The sequence below is a fragment of the Mobula birostris genome, chromosome 14, assembly GCF_030028105.1.
Source record: "Mobula birostris isolate sMobBir1 chromosome 14, sMobBir1.hap1, whole genome shotgun sequence".
Lineage (NCBI taxonomy): Eukaryota > Metazoa > Chordata > Chondrichthyes > Myliobatiformes > Myliobatidae > Mobula > Mobula birostris.
In genome coordinates this window covers 46,537,941-46,559,395 of record NC_092383.1, presented here as the reverse complement: position 1 = coordinate 46,559,395, position 21,455 = coordinate 46,537,941, and the positions used below count along the sequence as shown (strand labels likewise).

General features: G+C 42.8%; 1 protein-coding gene across 7 annotated transcripts in view; it reads right to left on the bottom strand.

Moving 5' to 3' along the window:
* Positions 1-21,455, bottom strand: part of secisbp2l (SECIS binding protein 2-like) — a 195,633-nt gene that overhangs the window by 58,124 nt on the left and 116,054 nt on the right. For 6 of the 7 annotated variants that reach the window (XR_011889084.1, XM_072278482.1, XM_072278483.1 and 3 more), the window contains one exon: positions 1,890-2,034. Coding sequence is in view for 6 of the 7 variants with exons in the window: in XM_072278482.1 (XP_072134583.1) it covers positions 1,890-2,034 (145 nt within the window). In the remaining variant the exon portion in view is untranslated. The remainder of the gene's footprint in view (positions 1-1,889; positions 2,035-21,455) is intronic. The other variant, XM_072278484.1, reaches the window with a different exon arrangement.

Sequence of the window (21,455 nt, the reverse complement as noted above, 5' to 3'; positions counted from 1 at the left end):
CAGTTTTGGTAAAAGGAACAATAATGCAGACTATTATCTAAATGTGGAGAAGCTTCAAACATCAGGTGAAGAGGGACTTAGGAGTCCTCGTGCAACACTCCCAGAAGATAAATTTACAGGTTGAGCCTGTGGTAAAGACAACAAATGCAATGTTGGCATTTATATCAAGGGAAATAGAATATAAAAGCAAGGAGCATGATGCTGAGCCTTTATAAGACACTATTCAGGCCACACTTGGAATATTGTCAACAGTTTTGGGCCCCATATCTCAGAAAGGATGCATTGTCTCAAAAAGGAGAACCTGGGGTATGTCGAATACTGGGCGAAGCACCAAGTCTTTGGGGTAACTGCAAGTCTGTGTCTTTGCTATTGCTTTGCTCATGCTTAAGCGCTCGGTGGCAGTGCTGAAGCATTTTTTTGCCGGTAGGGGAGGGGAGGATAGCTGCTCGCTGGAGGAAGAAGCTGGGGGGGACTTTGGGGTTCTAACATTTAACTGTCATTCATTCTTTGGGGCACTCTTCTGTTTTTGTGGATGGTTGCAACGAAAAAGCATTTCAGGATGTATATTGTATACATTAAATTGCACCTTTAAACCTTTGTCATTGGAGAGAGTCCAGAAGAGGCTCACGAGGATAAGTCTGAGAATGAGTAGTTTAACGTAGGAGGAGCGCTTGGCAGCTTTGGAATTTAGAAGAATGTTGGGGGGGGGGGGGGGGATCTCATTGAAACCTACCAAATGTTGAAAGGACAAGATAAAGTGGATGTAGGGATGATGTTTCCTATGGTAGGGAACTAGAAGGCACAGCCTCAAAATTGAGGGGTGACCTTTTAGAACAGAGGTAAGGAAGAATTATTTTTTTGCCAGAGAGTAGTGAATCTGGAATGCTTTGTCATAAACTGCAGTGGAGACCAAGTCTGTGTGAATATTTAAGGCCGAAGTTGATCGTTTCCTGATCAGTCAGGGCATCAAAGGATATGGTGAAAAGGCAGGTGTATGGGGTTCTGTGGGATCTACGATCAGTCATGATGGAATGGTGAAGCATATTCGATGGGTTGAATGGCCTAATTCTGCTCCTGTGTCTTATGGTCTTATGTGCAAAACTGCACAGAACATGCATTTATTAGCAAAAAGAGAAACAATTTGACAAATGAATTTATGGAATTGTAACTGAAAATCATGACTAATAATTCAACAGATGTATATTACTGCAAGACTATATCAGAAATACACTAATGAAAACACCAGTATGTTCTACTGTTTGATTTGGTAATGTCATTTATAATACCTGGCAAACAAAATGTAACTTGAAAAACTGTACTAACAGCTAAATAACATTGTTTAAATAAAAACATAGTTTGATGTACAAATTCATTTGCCATGATATCTTAGTAAATGGTTGGAAGCAGTGGTGAAGGGTGGTGCTGATCGCTACTCCGACTCCAACCAACTTCATCGCATGGGGATTCTAGGAAAAAGTCCAATTCAGGCTAAGACCATTTCATTGTATTAATAATATTAAAACTGTATTAGTAGTATTCACACTCAAGACCAAAAAAAATCACAAGTATGTGTTTCCCCTGTCTTCAATGTTCTGTTAAACATACTACCAAAATTTAAAGTTTCATTCAAAATTGGCCAGAAATTGGAAAAAGCTGTCCTCCATAAATAGATTTACAACGGTATCTAGGGATAAAGGCATTTTGATGCAATCCAAATAAATCAAAAACAAAGTAACTTCTACTTCTAACTAAAGCCTAAATTCTGTTTTCATTACTGCAATTCAAAGCAAGAGCACTTGAAGGAAATTTCAATTTGGTTAAATTTGTTTAGCGCCTGGTATTCTGGAAATAATAAGTTTTTGTTTGAAATGATAATAACTAGACAGTACCTGTCTGCTGGCTGGCATCAACCAGCAAAACAATTTTTGATCTATTTTCAGGACCGGAGGCGCTGCTTTCCTTCTGAACAGCCACACTTCTAACCAGAGGTTTGCTGATTCTCAAAATCTGTACAAATACAAGAAATGGGAAGTACTGGTATCTTTGTAAGTAGAAAGACGATCATTTAGCTACCCAACAATAATTTTATTATTCAAGTGTCTAAATTACACAGATTAGGACAATGCTAGTTAGAATCTGAAATCTATCAAAGATGAAATAACCTCAGATGGATTTGAAGTAGAATTCTACAAATGGTAATATCCAAAATTAAGTAAGGGAGGGACACAAACAACTATAAGATCAAACCGTAATATACACCATTTTGGCCTCAAGTGTAAAACTGCACATACAACTAAAAAAAGCAGAGCCTTTCAAAACTCTGCAGCAGGCTTGAGATATCACAGTTCATTAGACATTTGGAAGTGAGTAAGATTCGAATGGAGCAGGCTGGGCAGGGGTGGGTATTGAGCCAGGCCCTGTGGCTTGGAAGTGGAGTTGGGGGGGGGGGGGAGGAGAAAGAGAGAAGAGAGCAGTGGTAATAAGGGATTCAATAACAAAGGCACAGATGTGAAATTCTGTGCACCTGAGTCACCCAGATGGTATGTTGCCTCTGAAGTTGCCAGGGTCAGGAACATCTCAGATCAAGTCTACAGCATTTTAAAGGGAGAAAGAGAGCAGCCAGAATTTGTGGTACATCTTGGCAGTAATGATATAGGTAGGAAATGCAATGGAGTTCTACGGAGTTATTAGGGGTTAGGTAGGAAGCAAAAAGCAGAACCTCAAGGGTGGTTTTTTCTGCATTGCTGCCCGTGCCATGTGTCAGGGCTAGTACAGTATAGTATGATTTGGCAGATGTATGTGTGGCTGAGGAATTGATGTGGAGGGCAGTAATTCAGATTTCTAGATCGCTGGAATCTCTTCCTGGAAAGGTACTAACTGTACATAAAGGACAGGTTACATCTGAACTTGAGAGGAACCAATGTCCTTGCGGGCAGGTTTAAGTTAGTTTGGCAGGGCAATGGGAATCAGACTGATAGATCAGAGGATGAGGCTGTTAGCATGCAGGTAAATATAGTATGAAAAGAGATTGAGAGACAGGACAGCAAGGAAAAATTGCAGTCTTTAGGAAGGTTGACTGAAATGTGTCCATTTTCAGGCAAGTATCAGGAACAAGGGTGGTGAATTTAGAGAACAGGAATGAAAATATGACATTGTGGCCATTATAGAGACTTGGCCGTCACAGGGGCAGAAATGGCTGTTTTTCGTGTTTCGGGGATTAGATGTGGCTAAGGAGTTCGTGTAGGATGGAGGGCATAAGATATTTGGATCACTGGGCTCACTTCCAGGGAAGGTGGGACCTGTACAAAAGGGAGTTGAAGGGAGTCTGGTTATTCTAATAGGAAGGTCGGTTAATGTTGCACAGTGGGGTTTAAACTAGAGTTGCAGGGTGATGGGAACCAGAGTGCCAGAACAGTTAGTGAAGGAGTTGTGGAGGCAGATTTAGGAAGACCTTAAAGTTAAGAATCAAAAGATCAAGCATGGTGCAACTAGAGTCCCGAGCTACTTATATTTCAATGCAAGGTATTGTTGGAAAGGCGGATAATAGTGCTGAAGATGCAGTAGCTGGTTCACAAACAGAGAAAATGTGTAGTGAGGACAGGCTGTTGATAAGGCAAAATTGCAGTCAACAGGACGAGTTGCAATGTAAAAGGTAGACAAAATCAAAAAGGGTGAATACAGGACTAAAGGTGTTGGGCTTGAATGCACGCTGTATATGGAATAAGATAGATGAATTTGCAGAACAGTTGCAGATTGGCAGATATGATGTTAGAGGCATCACTGCATCATGGCTGAAAGAAGATTATAGTTGGGAGCTTAATGTCCAAGGATACACAATGTATTAAAAGGACAAGCAGGAAGGCATTGCTCTGTTGGTAAAAAATGAAATGAAATCATTAGAAAGAGGTAACATAGGGTCAGAAGGTGTTGAATCATTGTGGATAGAGCTAAGAAACTGCAAAAGTAAAAAGCCCCTTATGGGAGTTGTATACAGACCCCCAAACGGTAGTTAGTACGTGGCCAACAAATTATAACAAGAGATAGAAAATGGATGCCAAAAGGGCAATGTTATAATAGTCAGATAGATTACAAATATCAGGTTGGTGGTGGATTCCAGGAGGGGGAATTTCTGGAGTGCCTACAAGATGGGTTTTTTTTAAAGAGCAGCTCATGGTTGAGCCCACTAGAAGATCAGCTATTCTAGATTGGGTGTTATGCAATGAACCAGAATTGATTAAGGAGCTTAACATTAAAGAACCCTTGTGGGAAAGTGATTATAATATGATCGAATTCACCTTGAAATTTGAGCAGAAGCTAAAGTCAGATGTATCAGTTTAGAACATAGAAAATCTACAGCGCATTAGATCCACAATGGTCCACAATGTTGTACCGACCATGTAACCTACTCTAGAAGCTAACTAGAATTTCCCTACCACATAGCCCTCTATTTTTCTGAGCTCCATGTACCTATCAGAGACTCTTAAAAGGCCCTATTGTATCTGCCTATAGCATCTTTGCTGGCAATATATTCCATGCACTCACCACTCTGTTTGAATTATAATGTTAAGGATTATAATGTTCCCAACTAATAAGACAGAGTGAAATCATAAAAGGTATCAAGGTGGCAGGGATTGAACAGAAAGTGGCGTTATTCGCAGATGATGTTTTAGTCTATCTGAGTGAACCAGAAAAATCATTTATAAGATTGTTTACACTGTTGGATGACTTTGGGAAAATATCAGGTTATAAAATAAATGTACCAAGAAAATGCAGGTTATGTCCCTAAATTATACACCATCCAAAAAACTGCAGGATACATATGATCTTAAGTGGGAAGCTAAATCATTAAAATATTTAGGAATAACCCTGCCGAAGGATCTTTCAACGCTGTCACAGGTAAATTATGGGCCATTAGTTTCAGAGATAAAAGCTGATATGCATAGAGGGAATCTTATCCCCTTTTTAAGTTTAAATTTAAGGATAAATACCATAAAAATGAATATTCTCCCTCGGTTACTGTATCTTTTCCGGACTTTACCTGTGGAGGTGGATGATAATCAATTCAGGGAATGGGACAAATGGATTTCCCGCTTTATCTGGCAAGGAAAGAAACCTAGAATTCGATATAACACCTTACAGTTAGGGAAGGAAGGAGGAGGTATGGTACTTCCTTGCTTGAGAAATTATGTTTATGCTTCACAGATAACCCCTCTGTTATATTGGTGTAATAGGGAATATAAGGCTAGATGGAAGGAAATAGAATTTGGATTGGTTGACAGTTTTCCTCTACAGGCCTCAATAGCAGACAAAGGATTGATAGCCCAATTGGAAAAGTTTAAAAACAACTGGATAAATCTTACATTAAAAGTATGGCAGAAGGTGGTTAATTCATGTGGAATTAATAACATGTTAAAACTTTTCAGATGGTGTGCACATGATACCGAATTCCTTCCCAACAGAGGAGATAAAAGATTTGAACTATGGATAAAGAAAGGTCTTACAACCTATCTCTCATTTATACATAAAAGAGTATTACAAAGTTTCCAATTCCTGCAGGACAAACATGGCCGAGAACACAATGACTTTTTTTTAGGTACCTTCAAGTACGACACTAGGTTAACCAGAGTTGTAAATATACAGACCTATCAACAGTAGAATTAGAATTTTTCAAGATTCTGAATTCGGCCTGCAGTTCAATACCAAGTAATTCAGTTTCTCGATTATATAATGCACTCTCTCATGCTAAAAATGTAAACACATTGTATATTAAAGAGAAGTGGGAGAAAGAAGTGGGGTTGGTACTTTCAGAGGAGGCTTGGGGGAAAATATGCAGCTTTCAGTGATCTTCGACTAATTCTTTGACTTGGAGAGAACATTGTTGGAAGAATATTATAAGATACTTCAAGACCCCATATCAGGAAAAATATAAGGACACAAATGTGACGTGTTGGAGAAGGTGTGGCTCCAAGGAGGCAAATCATTTCCATATTTTCTGGGACTGCCCTAAATTAAGTTTATATTGGTAAGGTATTCATAGAACATTAGTTACGGTACTTAAGACCCAGATACCTCTGAACTTTGAGATGCTCTATTTGGGGCATGTATTGTTTCTTGAACAGAAGGAAGATATAAAGTTGCTGCAGGCCTTTTTAGTGGCAAGTAAGAAATCAATCACTAGAAAGTGGCTAAATCCAATACCACCTACATTAGAAGATTGGCACGAAATTATCTTGGAAATATTTAAAATGGAAAAGATGACTTACTCCCTGAGAATTCAAAAAGAAAAATTTTATCAAATTTGGAATAAATGGATTGAATATATAACCCCAAAGCGAGCATACTTTAGATAATTCTCCTGATGATTTATACTACTCTTCTCATCAACACAGTAATATTGCTAACGTAAGCACCCCTGGTCTAACTGTTTACTGTTTTTGTTTTTTTTTTTGGAAAATAGAGAATTAACACAAGTAAAGGAAAAGATTTGGGAAAGGGATAAAAAAAAGTTAAAATTAAGTAAATAAGTACATAGGAATTGGATAATTACGTTTGGGGGTAGGAGCAAACATGAACAAGTTAGGATATGAACACCTACAATGGTTGTTACATAGGCTGACATACAACATTTTGGACCAGAAAGAAATGGTCCAGAAGAGATATATGGAAATTATTATTAATCCACTATTATTACTATTTTTAACAACTAATATCATTACTTAGCCTAATAGATTAGAATTTCAACTGCACATAATTATCTATTTAAGTGTCTAATTTCTTTTTATATCATCTTAATGTGTACTTAGGAATGTATAAATATAGTTTGATACATATATAAAAATGGAAAAGGTTATACATGTGAAAAAAGTTCATGATACTTGTGAATTCCTTATCCAAATAAAAATAAAAAATTAAAAAAAAGAATTATAATGTTAAGTATTATAAGGGGTAAAGGGAATCTCAGAAGTTAGCCAGAATTGATTAGAAACAAACACTGGCAGGATTGATGGCAGAGCAGCAATGGCTGAAATTTCCAGAAGCAATTCAAAAGGCACAGGATATATACATCCCACAGATGAATTCTGATGGGAAGATGACACCACTCTGGCTAATAAAAGAAATCAAAGCCAACATAAAAGCCAAAGAGGGGGGAAAAATTAGTGGGAAGTTAGAGGAATGGGAAGCTTTTAAAAACCAGTGAGCAACTAAAAGTCATTAAGGTAAAGATGATAAACTAAAGTAAGCCAGCCAATAATATTAAAGTGGATACCAGAAGTTTGCTCAGATACATAATGGACACCAAACCACTGGAAAAGAATGCTGGACAGGAAGTCATGGGGGACATCGAGATGGTGGATAAACTGAATTAGTATTTTGCATCAGTCTTCCCTGTGGAAGACATTAGCAGTGTGGTGGAAGTTCCAGGTGCCGGGGTCATGAAGTGTGTGAAGTTACCATTGCTAGAGAAAAGGTTCCTGGGAAACTGAATCTGAAGATAGATAAGTTACCTGGACCAGATGGTGTACACCCCAGAGTTCTGAAAGAGGTGCCTGAAGAGATTGTGGAGGCATGATTAATAATCTTTCAAGAATTACAAGATTGTGGAGTGGTTCCAGAAGACTAGAAAATTGCAAATGTCACACCACTCTTCAAGAAGAGAGAGGGGCAAGAGAGGCAGAAGAAAGGAAACAATAGGCCAGTTAGTCTGACCTCAGTGGTTGGGAAGATGTTATAGGCATGCATTAGTCTCATAAGACCATGGATTTGTGCCTTGGAGGGTTTCCAGGGTGCAGGCCTGGGCAAGGTTGTATGGAAGACCGGCAACACACATCAAAGTTGCTGGTGAACGCAGCAGGCCAGGCAGCATCTCTAGGAAGAGGTATATATAACGTTTTGGGCCGAGACCCTTCGTCAGGACTAACTGAAGAGCTAGTAAGAGATTTGAAAGCGGGAGTGGGAGGGGGAGGGGGAGGGGGAGGGGGAGGGGGAGATCCAAAATGATAGGAGAAGACAGGAGGGGGAGGGATGGAGCCAAGAGCTGGACAGGTGATTGGCAAAAGGGATATGAGAGAATCATGGGACAGAAGGCGCAGGGAAAAGGGAAGGGGGGGAACCCAGAGGATGGGCAAGGGGTATAGTCAGAGGGACAGAGGGAGAAAAAGGAGGAAGAGAGAGAAAGAATGTGTGTATATAAATAAATAACGGATGGGGTACGAGGGGGAGGTGGGGCATTAGCAGAAGTTAGAGAAGTCAATGTTCATACCATCAGGTTGGAGGCCACCCAGACAGATCATAAGGTGTTGTTCCTCCAACCTGAGTGTGGCTTCATCTTTACAGTAGAGGAGGCCGTGGATAGACATATCAGAATGGGAATGGGATGTGGAATTAAAACGTGTGGCCACTGGGAGATCCTGCTTTCTCTGGCGGACAGAGCGTAGGTGTTCAGCAAAACGATCTCCCAGTCTGCGTCGGGTCTCACCGATATATAGAAGGCCACATAGGGAGCACTGGACGCAGTATATCACCCCAGCCGACTCACAGGTGAAGTGTCGCCTCACCTGGAAGGACTGTCTGGGGCCCTGAATGGTGGTAAGGGAGGAAGTGTAAGGGCATGTGTAGCACTTGTTCCACTTACAAGGATAAGTGCCAGGAAGGAGATCAGTTGGGAGGGATGGGGGGGATGAGTGGACAAGGGAATCGCATAGGGGGCGATCACTGCAGAAAGCGGGGGGGGGGGGGGGAGATGTGCTTAGTGGTGGGATCCCGTTGGAGGTGGCGGAAGTTACAAAGAATAATATGTTGGATCCGGACGCTGGTGGGGTGGTAGGTGAGGACCAGGGGAACCCTATTCCTAGTGGGGTGATGGGAGGATGGAGTGAGAGCAGATGCGTGTGAAATGGGGGAGATGCATTTGAGAGCAGAGTTGATGGTGGAGGAAGGGAAGCCCCTTTCTTTAAAAAAGGAGGAAATCTCCCTCGTCCTCGAATGAAAAGCCTCATCCTGGAAGACTGGCAGTTGCCCATGCTGCAAGGCTCCCTGCCACCGATGTTGTCCAAGGGAAGGGGATTAGGGCCAATACAGCTTGGCACCGGTGTCGTCGCAGAGCAATGTGTGGTTAAGTGCCTTGCTCAAGGGCACAACTTGCTGCCTCAGCTGAGGCTCGAACTAGCGACCTTCAGATCACTAGACCGACGCATTAACCACTTGGCCACGCGCCAACACTGTGAAGATGTTTATTATTAAGGATAAGGTCTCAGGGTACTTGGAGGCACATGATAAAATAGGCCAAAGTCAGCATGGTTTCCTCAAGGGAAAAATCTTGCCTGATAAATCTGTTGGAATTCTTTGAAGAAATAACAAACAGGATAGACAAAAGAGAAATTGGTTTATGCTGTGTCCTTGGATTTTCAGAAGACCTTTGATAAGGTGCCACACATGAAGCTACTTAACAAGCTACAAGCTCATGGCATTACAAAAAAGATTCTAGAGTGGATAAAGCAGTGGTTGATTGACAGGAGGCAAAGAGTGGGAATAAAGGGAGCCTTTTCTCGTTGGCTACCAGTGAGTAGCGGGGTTTCACAGGGGTCTGTGTTGGGACCAATTCTTTTCACGTTGTACGTCAATTATTTGGTTGATGGAATTAATGGCTTTGTTGCAAAGTTTGCTGATGAAATGAAGATAGGTGGAGGGGCAGGTAGTTTTGAATAAGTGGAGAGGCTACAGAAGGACTTAGATTAGGAGAATGGACAAAGAAATGGCAGATGGAATACAGGGTCGGGAAGTGTATGGTCATGTACTTTGGTGGAAGAAATGAAAGTGTTGACTATTTTCTATAAGGAGAGAGAATACTAAAATTTGAGGCGGAAAGAGACTTGAAAGTCCTTGTGAAGTTTGAGTCTGGTGAGGAAGGCAAGTGCAATGTCAGCACTCATTTCAAGAGGATTAGAATATAAAAGCAAGGACGTAATGTTGAGACTTTATAAAGTACTGGTGAGGCTTCACTTGGAGCACTGAGAGCCATTATGGGCCCCTAACCTTAGAAAGGATGTGCTGAAATTGGAGAATGTTCAACTGAGGTTCACAAAAATGATTCCAAAATTGAATGATTTGTTATATGAAGAGTGTTTGATGGTTATAGGCCTATATTCGCTGGAATTCAGAACAATGAGGGATGACCTCATTGAAACCTGTCGAAAGGTGAAGGAACTTGATCGAGTGGATGTGGTCAGGATGTTTCCTGTGCTGAGAGAATCTAAGACCACAGGACACAGCCTCAGAATAGAGGAAACATCCTTTCAGAATGGAGGAGGAGAAATTTCTTTAGCCAGAGTGATGAATCTGTGGAATTCTTTGCCACAGGTAGCTGGGGAGACCAAGTGTTTATATTTAAGGGAGAGGTTGATAGATTCTTTATTGGTCAGGGCATGAAGGGACAAGGCATAAGATTGGGGCTGAGAGAAAAGTTGGATCCTGATGAAATTGCTGAATGATGGGCCAAATGGCATAATTCTACTCCAATAGCTTATGGTCTTCTGGTTTCAAAGGGGACAGGAGGAGGTTAAAAAAAAATGTGGAGAGGTGTCATTGCTAATCAGGGATAGTATCACAGCTGCAAAAAGTGAAGACATCCTGAGGGACTGTCTACTTAGTCAGTGCGGATGGAAGTTTGAAACAAGAAGGGAGCTATCACTATCAGGAGTATTCTATAGGCACCCCAAGAACAACACAGACTCTAAGGAACAGATAAAGAGGTATTTTGTCAAAGATAACAGGGTTGCTGAATGGGCGACTTCAACTTCCCCTAGCATTGATTAGCACATCCTCAGCACAAAGGCTTTAGGCTATGTCCACACTAGACCGGATAAATCCGTAACCCAAGCCCTTTCTCTTCGTTTTCACCCTCCGTCCACACTGAAACGGCATTTTCCTCTCCCGGAAACGGAGCTTTTCTAGAACACTCTCCAGAGTGTTTAAATCTGAAAACGCCGGTTGGCGGTTGTAGTGTGTACGGGGTAACCGGCTAATTTTAAAAATGCTGTCATGATGTGCCAGAACAAATGGTGGCAGCACCGTGGCACTTCTTTGTTTTCTTGAATGCAACCTCCAACACCACAACAACAATATCTGACAATAGATGTGAAACAGCCTAATGTAACATTGTATGGAAATACAAGATAACACTGATGCAGACATGTTTTATACATTTACCAAGGTGCTTTATTAATGTATTGCTTGTGCAAACATTCAATAGATGCAATTGTCACTTTTGCCCAGTAACTCGTTTTATTGCACATGTTAAATACAGCAAAATACTACAGAAAGACATGGCAAAAGTAAAGGCAAACAAATGAGGTAACATCAAATTTCACTTTTGCCCAGTAACAAGCCTTATTGTATTTAGTTGTAGCTGTCGTCCCTTTCATCAATGAAGAGACTATGGCTGTAGGGAATGCTTCTGGACAAACGCGCACCAAGTCTTTCGTTTGGCAACTTTCTTTTAAGATTTTCTAGTCTGTAACTGGACAAACACGCACCAAGTATACCGTTTCCACTTTGCTTGTTTTCTGTGTGTCCTGCGCATGCCCTGTGGGAGGAGATTCACCCAAATATCCATTCTAATATGGACGGAGGTATTTTCAAAAATTCCTGGTGTGGGCGCCTATCGTTTTTATGCGAAACCGGCGATTTCAAAATTATCCTGTCTCATGTGGATGTGGCCTTAGATAAGGTGAATTTGTTAGGTATGTTCGGGGAGAATTGCTGACTCAATATGTTGACAGGCCAACTGGAGGAGAGGCCATATTGGATCTAGTGCAAGGTCAGATGAGTGAGCATTTCAGAGACAGCAAACACAAATCCTTGACCTTTACCATAGATGGCCTTAGAGAGATAGGAGTAGATGGTATGGGAAAGTATTTAATTGAGGAAGGGGGAATTACAACACAATTAAGCAGGAACCTGGAAGCTTAAATTGGGAATGGATGCACAATAGGAATGTGGAGGTTGTTTTGGGAGCACTTGCATGAGTTCTGGGTAGGTCTGTCTCATGAAGGCAGGGAAAGGATGGCATTGTAAAGGAACCATTATTGATGAGAGATATGGAACATCTCAGCAACCAGAAGAAGCGAAGTGTACTTCAGCTTGAGGAAGCACAGTTCAGACAGCTCTATGGAGAGTTACAAGGTAACCAGGAAGCAGCATTAGGAGAGCTTGAAGACGGCACAAGAAGGGTTTTGGCAAGTAAAATCAAGGAAAACCAAGCTGTTCTATATTTAAAGTACAGGAGGACGATGAGAGTGAGGGTAGAACTGATCAGGGATAATAGAGGAAACATGGATGTCGAGTCAGATAGTAAGAGAAGTCCTTAGGTAAACTTTGCTTCAGTATTCACCAGTGAGAGGTCCCGTGACGATTGTGAGGATGTGTAAAACAGCCTGATATGTTAGAACATGTTGACATTGAGAAAGAGGATGCGCTAGAGCTTTTGAAAAACATTAGGATAGGCAAGTCCGAGGCCAGATGGGAAATACCCCAGGTTACTAAGTAAGTGAATGCTGCACTTCAGGCAATGATCAATGTGTCCTCACAGACTACATGAGTAGCACCAGATGATCAGAGGATGACAGATGTTATTCTTTTGTTCACAAAAGGAGTATGGATAACCCTGAGGATTTATAAACCAATGAATCTTATTTCAGTGGTGGCCAAATTATTGAAGATTCTTACAAACAGGATTTATGAGCATTTGGAGAAGCAAAACCTGATTAGGGATAGCCAACATGACTTTGGGAGAGGTAGATTATGCATCACAAGCCTGATTGAGGATGTGACAATGCACATTGATGAAGGCAGAACAGTGTAGATTTGGTGTACATTAATTTTAGCAAGACACCTGAACATGTTCCCCATTGTAGGTTCATTCAGAAAGCATGAAATTCAGGGAAACTAGGCTGTGTGGATTCAGAAACACGAGGAATTCTGCAGATGCTGGAAATTCAAGCAACACACATCAAAGTTGCTGGTGAACGCAGCAGGCCAGGCAGCATCTCGAGGAAAAGGTACAGTTGACATTTCGGGCCAAGACCCTTCATTAGGACTACCTGAAGGAAGAGCTAGTAAGAGATTTGAAAGTGGGAGTGGGAGGGGGAGATCCAAAATGATAGGAGAAGACAGGAGGGGGAGGGATGGAGCCAAGAGCTGGACAGGTGATTGGCAAAAGGGATATGAGAGGATCATGGGACAGGAGGCCCAGGGAGAAGGAAAAGGGGGAGAGGGGAAAAACCCAGAGGATGGTCAAGGGGTATAGTCAGAGGGACAGAGGGAGAAAAAGGAGAGAGAGAGAAAGAATATGTGTATATAAATAAATAACAAATGGGGTACAAGGGGGAGGTGGGGTATTAGTGGAAGTTAGAGAAGTCAATATTCATGCCATCAGGTTGGAGGCTACCCAGACGGACTATAAGGTGTTGTTCCACCAACCTGAGTGTGGCTTCATCTTTACAGTAGAGGAGGCCGTGGATAGACATATCAGAATGGGAATGGGATGTGGAATTAAAATGTGTGGCCACTGGGAGATCCTGCTTTCTCTGGCGGACAGAGCGTAGGTGTTCAGCAAAACGATCTCCCAGTCTGCGTCGGGTCGCGCCAATATATAGAAGGCCACATCGGGAGCACCGGATGCAGTATATCACCCCAACCGACTCACAGGTGAAGTGTTGCCTCACCTGGAAGGACTGTCTGGGGCCCTGAATGGTGGTAAGGGAGGAAGTGTAAGGGTATGTGCAGCACTTGTTCCGCTTACAAGGATAAGTGCCAGGAGGGAGATCAGTGGGGAGGGATGGGGGTGGGGGAACGAATGGACAAGGGAGTTGCGTAGGGAGCGATCCCTGCGGAAAGCGGGGGGGGGGGGGGGGGGGAAGATGTGCTTAGTGATGGGATCCCGTTGGAGGTGGCGGAAGTTACGGAGAATAATATGTTGGACCCGGAGGCTGGTGGGGTGGTAGGTGAGGACCAGGGGAACCCTATTCCTAGTGGGGTGACAGGAGGATGGAGTGAGAGCAGATGTGCGTGAAATGGTGGAGATGCATTTGAGAGCAGAGTTGATGGTGGAGGAAGGGAAGCCCCTTTTTTTAAAAAAGGACATCTCCCTCGTCCTGGAATGAAACTTCCTCCAAACTAAAGGTGTAGCTATGGGACCCGTATGGGTCCTAGCTATGCCTGTCTTTTGGTTGGCTTTGTAGAACAATCTATGTTCCAAACCTATTCTGGTATCCGTCCCCCACTTTTCCTTTGCTACTTTGACAACTGCATTGGCACTGCTTCCTGCACGCATGCTGAGCTCGTTGACTTCGTTAACTTTGCCTCCAACTTTCACCCTGCCCTCCAGTTTACCTGGTCCATTTCCGACACCTCCCTCCCCTTTCTAGATCTTTCTGTCTCTATCTCTGGAGACAGCTTATCTACTGATGTCTACTATAAGCCCACTGACTCTCACAGCTATCTGGGACTATTCCTCTTCTCACCGTCTCTTGCAAAAATGCCATCCCCATCTCGCAATTCCTCCGTCTCCGCCGCATCTGCTCTCAGGATGAGGCTTTTCATTTGAGGACGAGGGAGATATCCTCCTTTTTAAAGAAAGGGGCTTCCCTTCCTCCACCACCAACTCTGCTCTCAAACACATCTCCCCCATTTCACGTGCATTTGCTCTCACTCTATCCTCCCGTCACCCCACTAGGAATAGGGTGGTCCTCACCTACCACCCCACCAGCCTCCGGGTCCAACATATTGTTCTCCGTAACTTCCGCCACCTCCAACTAAACACATCTTCCCCCCCCCCCCCCCCCGCTTTCCGCAGGGATCGTTCCCTACATGACTCCCTTGTCCATTCGTCCCCCACATCCCTCCCCACTGATCTCCCTCCTGGCACTTATCCTTGTAAGCGGAACAAGTGCTACACATGCCCTTACACCTCCTCCCTTACCACCATTCAGGGCCCCAGACAGTCCTTCCAGGTGAGGCGATACTTCACCTGTGAGTCGGCCGGGGTGATATACTGCGTCCAGTGCTCCTGATGTGGCTGTCTATATATTGGCGACACCCGACGCAGACCGGGAGATCGTTTTGCTGCACATCTACAATCTGTCCGCCAGAGAAAGTAGGATCTCCCAGTGGCCACACATTTTAATTCCACATCCCATTCCCATTCTGATATGTCTATCCATGGCCTCCTCTACTGTAAAGATGAAGCCACACTCAGGTTGGAGGAACAACACCTTATATTCCGTCTGGGTAGCCTCCAACCTGATGGCATGAACATTGACTTCTCTAACTTCCGCTAATGCCCCACCTCCCCCTCGTACCCCATCCGTTATTTATTTATATACACACACACACATTCTTTCTCTCTCTCTCCTTTTTCTCCCTCTGTCCCTTTGACTATACCCCTTGCCCATCCTCTGGGTTTCCCCCCTCCCCCGCCTCTTTTCCTTCTCCATGGGCCTCCTGTCCTATGATCCTCTCATATCCCTTTTGCCAATCACCTGTCCAGCTCTTGGCTCCATCCCTCCCCCTCCTGTCTTCTCCTATCATTTTGGATCTCCCCCTCCCACTCCCACTTTCAAATCTCTTACTAGCTTTTCCTGCAGTTAATCCTGACGAAGGGTCTTGGCCCGAAACGTCGACTGTACCTTTTCCTAGAGATGCTGCCTGGCCTGCTGCGTTCACCAGCAACTTTGACGTGTGTTGTGTGGATTCAGAATTGGCTTTCCCATAGAAGGCACAGGATGGTTACTGGTGTAGCATATACTGCTTGGCGGTCAATGACCCGTGGTGTTCTGCAGGTATGTATTCTGCAACCACTCACTTTGGGATGTTTATAAATGACTTGGATGAGAAAGTGGAAGGGCAAGTTTGTCGATGACACTGTTGATTCTACTGTTTAATTTTAATTGTCATTTTTCTGCAGTTTACCAATTAACTGTTTGTATTTTAAGTAGCCTATATATGTATGGCAATTTAACATGCCTCTACCTCCTATACAAAGTGTAATTTTAAAAAGCTTCTCTGTACTTCAGTAAGAGAATAAGTGTTTGCTCATTGGTTAATTTTACTGCAATACTAAAAAAGTATATTCTAATTGGTTGCCTCTTATCTATGGATTTGAACGGAATAATATTATCTCTGGTTACAAAAGTAGTTGTTTTACTCTAGGCGCTATCTTTAGTTCCTCTCTTCAAGTAGAAAGACCCCCATCACTGTAATATTCTGTTTGTTCTATCAATTTCTAATAAAATGATCATAAAGTAACAAGTTTCATGCCTCGCTCCTGACCTCTAAAAGACCATTGGATTTAAGCACCAGAACATGAAGGTTAGCGGTGTTATGGATACTGTAGAAAGTTATCATTGGATACCATTGACAGGATGCAGAGCTGAGCTGAGAAGCGACAGATGAATTAATTGAATTGACTTTATTTCTTACATCCTTCACATACACCAGGAGTAAAAATCTTTACATTACATCTCCATCTAAATGTGCAATATGCAATCATAATAATTTATCATAAATACAACAGTCAATGTAACATAGAAATACACTCAAATCAGCGCGAGTTAATCAGTCTGATGGCCTGGTGGAAGCTGTCCCAGAGCCTGTTGGTCCTGGCTTTTATGCTGCGGTACCGTTTCCTGGATGGTAGCAGCTGGAGTAGATTGTGGTTTGGTTGACTTGGGTCCCCAAGGATACTTTGGGCCCTTTTTTCACACCTGTCTCTGTCAATGTCCTGAATCATGGGAAGTCAACAACTACAACTACAGAACCAATTTCTCCCGGGATCAATAAAGTATGACTATCACTACTATGACTATGTGCTGGGCTGTCCGCACCACTCTCTGCAGAATCCTGCGATTAAGGGAGGTACAATTCCCAAACTAGGCAGTGATGCAGCCAGTCAGGATGCTCTCAATTGTGCCCCTGTAGAGTTAGGATTTGGGGGACCATACCAAATTTCCTCAACCATCTGAGGTAAAAGAGGTACTGTTGTGCTTTCTTCACCACACAGCCGGTATGTACAGATCACGTGAGGTCCTCGGTGATGTGAATGCCGACGAACTTAAAGCTGTTCACCCTCTCAACCCCAAATCCATTGATGTCAAAAGGGGCTAGCCTGTCTCCATTCCTCCTGTAGTCCAAAACCAGCTCCTTTGTTTTTGCGACATTGAGGGAAAGGGTGTTTTCTTGACAACACTGTCAAGGTGAAGACTTCTTCTCTATAGGCTGCCTCTTTATTATTTGAGATGAGGAGAGGTTGAGCAAAGGATAAGAGATGACTTGATAAAGGTGTACAAGAGGCATAGGTTGAGTGGAGAGCCAGAGACCCCCCTCCACCCAAAGGTCACATTGGAGGACAGTATGGGGAGGGGGGTCAAGAAATGTCAAAGATGTGTTTTTTTTAAAAACAGAGCACTTGGTAGTGAAATGCCCTGCTGTGAGTGCTGGTAGAGAAATGAATGATAGAAAAACGGAGGGCTATGTAGGAGAGAAGTACAAGAATGATCTTAGAGTATATTAAAAAGTCAGTATAAGATTATGAGCAAAAAGGCCTGTAATGTTCTATGTTCCATCTGGCAAGAAAGGCTTAGAATTGGCACGGTGTTTTGTTCCTTGATCACATAACTTTGTCAAAAGTTCATAGACAAATAAAGATATTTGAGTACTTACAAACCATACAGCAGCAAGTGAACAACTAGGGACAAAAAGGTGAAGTAGCTATTGAACAATGTATGCATAACATAAATGGAAGCACTGTCATTTTGGCCTGTTGCAAATGGAAGGTAGGTGTTTGCTGATAATTTGAGATGTCCACTCATTTATGTACTTACAGAAGCCATGTAATTTTTCTCATTTTTCTATCTCACTCAAGAACATGCAATAGAAGCATTCGAGCTATTTTTTCTTCTCAAAATCTAAGAAAAATAGTTAACATTTCCCAGATTGACGACAAATAAATGCTACAAGCCGGACATAAACATAATGACTTGTTGCCCGCCATGATGCTGAACCTTGCTTCCACTGTTTCTGTCTCACAGTCTACTTCTTTGGCAAGGAGTCTCCACCCCACAGCAATGACCCCTTCTCCCATCTTCAACCCTCTTCCTGAACACCCCACCCTGGTCTTCCGTCTGCTCTGGACCTTTTCAGTCTCAACTGCCGATGAGACATCAATTGTCTTGACTTCAGCACTCCCCTCTCCAATTCCAACCTCAATCCTTCTGAACGCTGTGCTCTCCATTCCCTCCACACGAACTGTAACACCACTATCAAACCTGCGGATAAAGGGGGTGCTAAAGTAGACTGGTAGACTGACCGCTGCCTTGCTGAGGCCCAGAGACAACACTCACACACCTGCTCTTACCCCTCAAACAGGATCCCACTAAAGAACACCAGGCCATTGTCTTCCACACCATCACTGACCTTATTAGCTCTGGCCATCTCCATCCACTGCCACCAACTTAATAGTTCCCACACCCTTCACCTCCCATTTCAACCTCCTACCTAAGATCCAGAAAGCTGCTTGTCCAGGTAGACCCATTGTTTCAGCTTCTTCCTGTCCCACTGAACTCATACCTGCATACCTCAACTCTGTTTTATCCCCCCTAGTTCAGTGTCCCTTCCCACGGACATCCGTGACACCCCACACGCTCCTGATCTTTCAATAATGTCAGGTTCCCTGACCCCCATCATTTTATTTTCACTATGCATGTCCAGTCCCAAAAGACCTTCATCCCCCACCAGGAAAGCCTCAAAGCTCTCCGTTTCTTTCTGGACACCAGACCCAACTAGTTCCCCTCCACCACCACTCTCCTCCGTCGAGTAGAACTTGGCCTCACTCTCAATTTCTCCTTTGGCTCCTCCCATTTCCTTCAAACAAAAGGTGTAGCCATGGGCATTCACATGAGACCCAGCTGTACCTGCTTTTCTGTTAGCTACATGGAACAGTCTATGTTCTAAGTCTACACTGGTGTCTGTCCCCCACTTTTCCTACGCTACATTGACGACAGCATTGCTGCTGCTTCCTGTACCCACATGGAGCTCGTTGACTTCATCAACTCTGCCTGCAACTTCCAGCCTGCCCTCAAACTTATCTGGTCCATTTCCAATACCTCTCTCCCCGTTCTCGATCTCACTTGTCTCCATCTCTGGAGACAGCTTATATACTGATGTCCATTATAAACACACGGGCTCTCACAGCTACCTGGAGTATACCTCCTCCAACCCTGTTACTTGTGAAAATGCCACCCCCTTCTAGCAATTCTCCAGCCCTGCATCTTTCACCAGCTCTTTACTCCATCCCTCCCCCTCCTGGATTCACCTAACACCCTGTGTTTCTCTCTCCCTTCCCCCCTACTTTTAAATCTACTCATCCTCCTTTCTCCAGTCCTGCCAAAGGGTCTTAGCCCAAAACGTCAACTGGTTTTTCCATGGTTGCTGCTTAGCCTGCTGAGTTCCTCCAGCATTTTGTGCTAACTGCTTGGAGATCCAGCATCTGTAGATTTTCTCTTGTTTGCGATTTGTTTATATATTTAAGAAAATCATATTTTAGTAAAGTGATGAGAAAATCTACGGATGCTGGAAATCCAAGCAACACACAAAATGCTGGAGGAGCTCAGCAGGCCAGGCAGTATGTATGGAAAAGTGTAAAGAGTCAATGTTTCAGGCCAACCCTTCATCAGGACTGGGAAAAAAAGAAGTTTAGAGCAAGGAGGTGGGGAAGGCGGTAAATTTCACTATTTAGTAAAATGATGCAATTTTGAGAAAATTTGTTAAAATTATTAAATTATGGATTACTCATTCTCAATCCAATAGAAACATCAATTCAATATCTTTATCATGGCTGGCTGCAAATTTCAAGTGATGTTAACAAGCACAGTCATCACAAATGTAATATGTATATCAAATTATTTTATTAGAAACACAAGTTTCTAATGGAACAGTGTCCTTGTCGTTTTTAATCAACATTTACACAAATTCCATTGCTGGGATGGAAAAGGGAAAAGATTTATATACAAGGATTTTTAATGTTCATTCCCCACATAAAGCACAAATTGTCTTGATTCCACACAATGCTAAAAGCACACAGCAGATCAAGTTGTAGTTGTGGGAAATGGAAGAGTCAATGTGTCAGGTCAAGGACATCAACTCAATTAGAATGGAGCAAAAAAAAAGTGCGAGGTTATGTCTGTGAGAGGGGACAGACCAAAAAATTATTAATTCAAAAGTTAACATTCACAGTCTGAACAGGGAAGTTAAACAAATTGAAACAGAGTAAGTGCAAATACATTTGACACGAAAACAAAAAGGAAAATTAACTGATTTTTTAAAAAATTCAACACTAAACCAGTATTGGTTACTACACTATAGGACAGGGTGGAGCAGGTGCAGAGAAGATTCAGAGTATGTTGCCTGGAATGGAGTATTTCAGTTACAAGGAGAGACTGGGGTAGAGGAGGTGGAGATCATGGTTGAAGTATTCAAAATAATGAGTATAGACTAGAATGTAACTTCCCCCTTCAAGGTAGATAAAACTGGAGAACACAAATTTAGGGAAAGGGCAAAATATTGAAAGGGAATCTAAGGATTACTTTTTTTTCCCAACCAAAGAGTGACCACAAGATCAGGCCACTAGTGCTAATGAGTCAGCTCTGTCATTCCTTCATGGTTGATTTATCATTCCGCTCAACCCCATTCTTTGGTCTTCTCCCATAACCTCTGATGACCTGACTAATCAAGAACTCATCAACTCCTGCTTTAAATATACTTAATGTCTAGGCCTCCACAGCCATCCATGTCAATGAATTTTAAAACATAGATGACCATATTATGAATTTAAATACTGAGCCAGTTATTCTGTTGCTTTGTCGAGAAGGTGGTTAGGAATGAGGTAAGTGGACAGGTATTGCAAATCGTTCAGCTCCACAACAAAGTTCTGTGAGAAAGGCGGAGATGGAAGATAGACTGGGGTGTTAGAAACAGATCAGTCCTTTTGGAATGCACAACATGCATGCTTCGTTGCGGAATCTCATTCACTGCAGCAGAATTTATGGTGAATAGTCTGTTTGGGTGGTGGAGTGGTGATACATCCCTACAAAAGGTGGTGTAATGCATTCCTTCCCTCTGTTGGCCTGCAGGTCACCCTTGTGCAAGGTGGAACACCTGCTTATCCCCACCTCCTCCCAGCCCAACCTCGATCAGGGTCACGTGAAGCTATGGGAGCAAGTGGTAGGTGGTCATATGAGCAGTGAGTGCATATTACAAGACCTGGTTATGCAGCCACTGATACCAGCCAGACAATCTCTGAAGAGTATTGATAATGCAACACACATCAAAGTTGCTGGTGAACGCAGCAGGCCAGGCAGCATCTGTAGGAAGAGGTGCAGTCGACGTTTCAGGCCGAGACCCTT